Source organism: Gossypium arboreum, chromosome 9 (genome assembly GCF_025698485.1).
Source record: "Gossypium arboreum isolate Shixiya-1 chromosome 9, ASM2569848v2, whole genome shotgun sequence".
In the NCBI taxonomy this organism is placed as follows: domain Eukaryota; kingdom Viridiplantae; phylum Streptophyta; class Magnoliopsida; order Malvales; family Malvaceae; genus Gossypium; species Gossypium arboreum.
Genome location: NC_069078.1, coordinates 86,861,636 through 86,868,957, shown reverse-complemented (window position 1 = coordinate 86,868,957; position 7,322 = coordinate 86,861,636). Strand labels below are relative to the sequence as shown.

At 34.7% G+C, this 7,322-nt stretch overlaps 2 protein-coding genes across 3 annotated transcripts; one reads left to right on the top strand and one right to left on the bottom strand.

Moving 5' to 3' along the window:
* The first annotated feature begins 204 nt into the window (after positions 1-204).
* LOC108453878 (meiotic recombination protein DMC1 homolog) lies at positions 205-4,272 on the top strand. Of its 2 annotated transcripts, none has more exons than XM_053018992.1 (15): positions 205-443; positions 538-620; positions 1,174-1,265; positions 1,343-1,414; positions 1,507-1,545; positions 1,652-1,709; positions 1,799-1,844; positions 2,003-2,048; positions 2,515-2,576; positions 2,721-2,787; positions 2,871-2,963; positions 3,056-3,124; positions 3,368-3,446; positions 3,605-3,776; positions 4,035-4,272. In XM_053018992.1, exons 1-15 carry the CDS (start codon positions 427-429, stop codon positions 4,063-4,065), a joined length of 1,026 nt encoding a protein of 341 aa, XP_052874952.1. In that variant the 5' UTR covers positions 205-426; the 3' UTR covers positions 4,066-4,272. The 2 variants fall into 2 exon arrangements, with proteins under 2 accessions (XP_052874952.1, XP_017607722.1); XM_017752233.2 differs by having other exon boundaries at positions 3,605-3,795; positions 4,030-4,272.
* Positions 4,273-4,444: 172 nt separating this feature from the next.
* LOC108453879 (transmembrane emp24 domain-containing protein p24beta3) lies at positions 4,445-6,904 on the bottom strand. Its single transcript, XM_017752235.2, has 4 exons — positions 6,556-6,904; positions 5,532-5,718; positions 5,215-5,322; positions 4,445-4,759 (listed from the first exon to the last, which is right to left on the bottom strand). Exons 1-4 carry the CDS (start codon positions 6,763-6,765, stop codon positions 4,626-4,628), a joined length of 639 nt encoding a protein of 212 aa, XP_017607724.1. The 5' UTR covers positions 6,766-6,904; the 3' UTR covers positions 4,445-4,625.
* Positions 6,905-7,322: the final 418 nt, after the last annotated feature.

The following is a 7,322-nucleotide window of genomic DNA, read 5'->3' as shown; positions in this document are numbered from 1 at the left end:
TGAAACAAAAAATATTCAAGTACCAAATTGAACATTGAAACCAAATATATGTACCAAATGGTATATAACCCTTCTTAAAATTCAATTACAAAGAAAAAAATACCCATTCAGCATTTGCGGCCAAATATGTGGACCCCATTTAGTGTGCTGACATGGCAACGTAATTGTGGGTTAATGTCTTCATCGTATAAATCATAACCGGATACGAACTTTGAAACAAAGCGGGAAGCGACGGGTAACTAACAACGTCCAAAACGAGGATTTCAAGCGTCGTTTCAAGCGAAATTCCACAAACTTCTTGCTCCCGATTCCCGCGCTTATAAATATCTGAAATCTTCCTAAGTTTCTTTAATTCACTGCCAATTTCAAATCAAAATCTCCCTCTCTTTCTCCGAAAACAAACAGATAATTTTTACTGCAACGGAGATGATTGCTACTCTAAAGTGAGTTCATGATTTCCTTTAGATATTCTTGTTCTTCGTTTCTCTTTTCTTGTTTGAAAATTGAATTGTAAACGAGAATTTGCATGAAAATCAGAGCTGTAGAAGCGAGCCAGTTACAGCTGGTGGAGCGAGAAGATATTGACGATGAAGAGGATTTGTTTGAATCCATCAACAAATGTAAACTATTTTGATCCTTTATTGTTTTTGTTTTTAAGATTTGTGATTTTAAGCTTTTGCGCGCTAGTCTTTTTCTTCTGATTATTCATACATCCAGTCTGAATTCGGTTTGAAGATTTCTGAATCATTTCTGCTATTTACGATTTCATGTTCTCGTATCAGCTTGCTGGCTTTCTTAATCTTCATTTTGATCGTATGTTTGGGATTTGAATGAGCACGTAGTTGTTATTTGTGAGATGTTTTAGTTGTTAACATATTTTAAGTGAATTAGCTTTATTTGCTAGAGTACTCTCGGAGTTCTATTTTCTTGCCTTGCGGTTCAGATTCAGAACTGCTTTCCGTTATTCTCTGTCTCAACTTGGTCTTAGGATATAAGCTTTCATTGATATCGCTGGCAAAATCGTTGTTGAAGTTACATATATGATATAAATTAATTTGAACATTTCTCTTTGTTGTGTCATAGATTTCGTTATTTAAACAAGGATCATTTAAACATTTATTTATTAATTTTCAGCATATTTAATTTGAACTGCAACATTTTTTTTTCCTGCAGTGATATCTGCAGGTATCAATACCGGAGACGTGAAGAAGCTTCAAGATGCAGGGATCTACACCTGTAACGGGTTGATGATGCACACTAAGAAGGTAATTCGATTCAAACTAATTGCATATGGCGGGAATTTTCTTTAAAAAATTTATTATCATCTTCGTGTATAATGCAGAACTTGACCGGAATCAAAGGTTTATCTGAAGCTAAGGTTGACAAGATCTGTGAAGCAGCTGAGAAGATAGTGGTTAGTTGAATTCATCTCATGGATTTAATCCTTTTTTTTATTTTTATCGATTTTCTGTTTCAATTTTTGTTTTTCACGTCTTGTTTCTTCAGAACTTAGGATATATCACTGGAAGCGATGCTTTGCTAAGAGTAAGTTCAAATTTAACGCTTTATTTCTTTTCCTCCTTTCACGCTTTAATTTCCGTTTAGGATAAAACTGAATGCTATCGGGTATTACACATTTGTGGCTTTGTAGAGAAAATCTGTTATTCGCATTACAACTGGAAGCCAAGCCCTAGATGAACTCTTAGGAGGTAAGTACTTCTGCTCTGGGGGGATGCTCCATTGCTGCTAAATATACTGCACTCATAGAAGTCATTTAATTATGCCTAAACTTTAAAAGGTGGCATAGAAACATCGGCTATCACGGAAGCTTTTGGAGAATTTAGGTAAGAACTAAGAACAACAGCTTATAGTTCTCCAGTTTCCTATATCTGGATATTAAATGGTATACCATGATTTGCCAGTTGAAATATTTGCAGCTTGTCCATTTCTAGTACCCTGAGGCTTTGATTAAATTGTCTACTAATCTACAATGTTGATTCAGGTCTGGAAAAACACAGCTGGCACATACACTCTGCGTTTCTACACAGGTTGCTTTCTCACCTTTGTAGTCCATGATTAATGCAAGATCTTTTTTAGAAATTAGGGATGGAAGAGAAAAATAGAGAATAGCGCTGACTTTGTTTAATTGACTCAAAACTCCTAATGTTATTTGGATTGGTTTGGAGGAGATTTGATTTGTTCAAATTAACTGTTGCAATGGGAACTCTATACTTATAGTATATTTCTTCAGGATGCCGTAATTGAATACTGCTAATTAGTGCTGGCTTACAGTATAGTTTATGTTGCAAGAACATTATGCACCAAGAAATGGTATTGATTTTGTTAAAGGAGCTGACAATATTTGTCATCTACGTCTACACCATATTTTTCTTAAAATATTTGTATTCAACATTAATATTCAAACATATTTACTGAGATACTCATCTCGCAGTCTAAGTAAATATATCATATACATTGGACATTTTTAAATTAGATTTTTATGTTGATTTGCAGCTTCCTGCAAACATGAGAGGAGGGAAAGGGAAAGTTGCTTACATTGATACCGAGGGAACTTTGTATCTTTTTTTTTTTTCTTTTACTTTAAATTTTCAAGTTACGGATTCAAGTTTCTCTTGTTTGAGACGCTAACTAAGGAGTATTATCTTCGAAGTAGTTCCAGTTAGGGTCGATTTGTTTACTTTAACTAGATACACTTGAAGCCGGCCTGATCGAATTATACCAATAGCAGAAAGATTTGGGATGGACCCAGCAGCAGTTCTTGACAATGTAAGGATCAACAACCACATTATCATCAATTGAGTTTTGAACCAGGTTTTAAATATAGTTCTCATTTTCTGTGACTGTGAAAGATTGTTTATGCTCGTGCATACACATATGAGCATCAGTACAACCTACTTCTGGGTTTGGCAGCAAAAATGTCTGGAGAACAATTCAGACTTCTGGTGAGTATTTTACTACTGTTTTAGCATCATTCTGTAATGCTGATATTATGGGATCTGTTTGATGATGTTTGTTTACGCTCATAATATTTCAGATTGTGGATTCTGTCATTGCTCTATTTCGAGTAGATTTCACCGGAAGAGGAGAACTAGCCGAGCGCCAGGTTTATCTTGAAAAAGCCTATAATTAAAACTTCAAACGTAAAACTTTGCTGCTTCTTTTTTCTCTCTAAGATCCTATGTACTTGGTAGTCACACTGGGTTTTTAACTGTTTTAGAGTCTAAGTCAAATAGCAAATAAGTTTACTTTCTTGGTTTCTAGATTGAAAATGGAACCGACTTCGAACTCTTTACCACTTTGTTCAAATGTAAAATTTTGCTTACATGAACGTTTTGCCATATTTCAGCAAAAATTGGCTCAGATGCTTTCCCGATTGACAAAAATAGCTGAAGAATTCAACGTTGCAGTCTACATGACCAACCAAGGTTGCAACTCCAAGCTCTTTAGCTTTTTGATATTTCCTTAGGCAAAACTACAATCGGAGAAACAGTTGGTGATTAAATTTTACAAACTGGAGCCAAATTGAAGGTCAATCGTTAAACTATATTAATGGATTGTTTGTTTGTTTGTTTGTTTGTTGCAGTTATTGCCGATCCTGGCGGTGGAGTGTTTATATCAGATCCAAAGAAACCAGCCGGGGGTCATGTGCTTGCTCATGCGGCCACAATAAGGTTGATGTTCAGGAAAGGCAAAGGTGAACAGCGAGTCTGCAAGGTGTTTGATGCCCCAAATTTGCCCGAAGCTGAAGCAATATCCTTTTACCTCAATTTCAGTGTAAAGTTTTTCTGAGTACCCTCTAATCACTTAACTCCATGTCGTTTGACCATGATGATCAGACTACAAGTTACCAGCTCTTAATCAAAGACTGCATGAACTAATTCGATTAGAACTAAGACCAAATCATTTAATCTATTGGATATTACCTTTCAAACATGACTGTATGAATCAAATTATCTAAGTACTGCAACTTTGTTGTTTGGTTATCCTTGACGGAAGCATGTCTTTCAGATAACACCAGGGGGCATTGCAGATGCGAAGGACTGACTCCGAGGTGAGACCAAGCTTGGCAGAAAAATGTAGGCCAAAGTAATATACTTTTTAATTGACTGTTTATATTCCTCACCCTTAGAATTTAAGCTGCAAAGTAAGGATTTGCCTTCCCTTTTATATTTCCCTACCTATATGGTAAATCCTTTCCCTTTTACAAAAGAAAAAAAATACAAATTGAATATTATGAGAGTTGCGTGCTAATTTCAGCCTATAAAAATAATGAAAATTGTGAAACGCAACATTACCTATATGCTCAGTTTATTTTAGCCTACAGAAATTATGAAAATGTGTAACTAACGTTGTTCTCTACTTTGTGTGAATATTAGAAATATAAAAAGGGGTATGCATCGAATTGATGCAGATGAGACCCAGGTTTCCAATGGAAAGTAAAAAAGAATGTCAATTTGATAGTAGTCAGTCTAAAACATTAATGTCAAGAAGCTACACTGTATTTAAAATAAAAACATAAAACACCGAACTGTTTGATTGCATAATTTTTCTGTGAACTCGTCTACAAAATACATAATAAAAGTAATAATCAGACATCAAGTGGTTCAAACTCGGTTGTACGCAACTGATTTGCTGAAGAGTTGGCGGATATAGATAACTTGAAGTGCACTAACTAGAGTTAGCAAAATGTACTCTCCAACTGTGTATCCTATAACTCGCTTCCTTGTGCTCTCATTTGCTGCCACCCAAATAGTATAGAGCTATTAAAAAGTGTTTCCATAATAATACATAACACATGTTATTTATTAGCTATGGGTCAAATTATGGTTCACTTTGATCCCTCTTTATGCTAAAATTTGAGATTGTCTCTATATTTTAATTTGGCATAATTTGATCGTTCCACTATAAAAGTAAAGAAAGCAAATTGTACCAAATTAAAGTATAGGGACTAAATCTCACAAAGGGTTCAAAATCATAATTTGACCTACACATATTTCAATATAAGGTATACTCCAAATAAATGGAAAAACATAGAAAACTTTTGGGTATTTCCATGTTGGGCACATAAGTTCCTCTAAGCCTAGGAAAAGTAAGTTCCCACTATTCTGCCTAGATAACATCTAGCTACCAACTAAAATCAATTAAACACTACTTATGAACTCAAAGCAAAAGCAGGAAACTGAAGCTACTTACTATGACGATGCCGAGTATCACGTGCTTTCAAGTACTTTTGTTCTGCTGTAACGGATTCCAAGGCTTCTCTAAGTTCGGCAATTTTAACATTAATTGGGTCCAAATGTTCTGAAATGAAGAGAATAAAGGAAAATTACTAAATATTAAGGAAAAAATAATATTGACAACAATATATGATTTACGCCTACAAACAGGGTAGAAAAAAGCAACTTAAATGTTAGTCAAAGTTGAATGCCAATAATAACAGCAATATACAGTTTTCCCTACAAAGAAATCGGATATAGAATTAAAAGTATGCCGAGGAAAATATAACAAACCGTCTTTGGCAAGATCATGCTCAGTAGGAATATGGCCAATGTGGATATGGAAAGAGACGGTCTCTGGTGCAGAGTGGGGATTGTGAAAACAAAATTTGTACATTCCGCTTCTTGGGGCTTTGAATTCAAACTTGTCCCCAGATGTCCCCTTCAATTCGTGAACTGTATTACCCGCAGGAGAAGTCACCTGCATTAAGCAAGAGATTAGACAGATAGAAGACTCCTTAAAATAATACTGCCAATAGACATGGCGATTTGTGTATTCCGGTAATTTTCAGTAACATTATCATATTATGGTTTGTTGAGGGGCTGACTCCTTCTGGAGAAGTCTTCAAAGTGTAATGGTAGGGTATTGTCCTCGTGCAGGGATGGGTTCCCGGAGAGGGAGTGCCTCACCTCCCCCCCCCCCAAAAAAAAAAAAAAGGAAACATGAGCATTTACCCCTGCTATGGACAATACCCAACCATTATTGGGACACTTCAAAGACTTCTCCCAAAGAAGTCGACCCCCTCAACAGGTATAATAATTGTTTTGATATGTTTTACTCTCTTTTTTTTTTTTGGTATTGTGTTCGATCTATCTATCAACATAAGCCTAAAATTAAACAGAGACAACATATCCCATAGATCATATGAATTCTATTGAAATGCATGGATCTAAAGAATAAACACCCTTTTCACCACTAAAACCAAACCTTAGGCCATAGATCAAAATTTCCAAATTCAGAATCACCCAAAAGTCCCCATAATTCCACCAAAAGCAAGGTATCAAATATCATTAAAAATTAAATCTTAAGTCAATTGAATCAAACATTAAAAGAAAAGTGAAATAAAAGAGAGAGAAAATATCATTAAAAATCAACCTCCGGTCAAAGGAAACCAATACCCAGGAATCAAAACAATTGAAACATAGCCATAAAAACCCGACCTTTACAAACAAAATTCAATACGCAGATATAAAATTAACACAAATTTCACCCAAAAAAGACAACCCATCAAGTTTAGAGATCGGAAAATAAACTTACAGTGAAATCAATGCCGGGGTGGTCGGAACCCCAGAAAATATCATGGTCAACGACGACAAAGTTGCCGGAAATCGTGTCTCCTTCGTAAAGCACATATTCGTACACACATTCGATGTTGTTCACATTCACCGAAAGGGAGGAAACATTACACACCGAATTAAAAAGAAGCAAACCCATCAAAGCCCACATCTTTCCCCATATCTTCGCCATCTTTTAGGGTTCAGATTTGGGGATTTCTTTTTTCTCTCTTTTGATTTGATTACTAACAGTGGTGCAAAGAAGTCAAAAACTCTGGTGTATGATATAGATTTGAGAATTCCACGACTGCCTCAGTTTATCATTGCATTTATAGTGTTAACGACACCGTTTCTCGTTACTTTATACGACGCCGGTTCATATATTTTTGGGTTTGATACCTTGATTATCTATTTTTTATTATTTAAGTCTTTCACTAAATTTGCCTCACTAGTTAGTTGGGTATTAAGTCGGATAAAAAATTATAAAAATATTTTTATAATTAAAATAAGATATATTATTTTTATAATTAAAATAAATTATATTATTTGAATATATTTTTACAAAAGTCCTACAAAATTTTGATGCTGTTGAATTTGATTATAAATTTCTAATCTCTTATGTACTTGTTTAGATTATTTATGTAATTTCATATTTACTAGTATTTTACAAATTAGGGTTGTCGGGTTATAACTGGTGATTTATCTTTTATTATTGTTTAACTTTTTAGTTACTAGCTTCTGATTTGATGT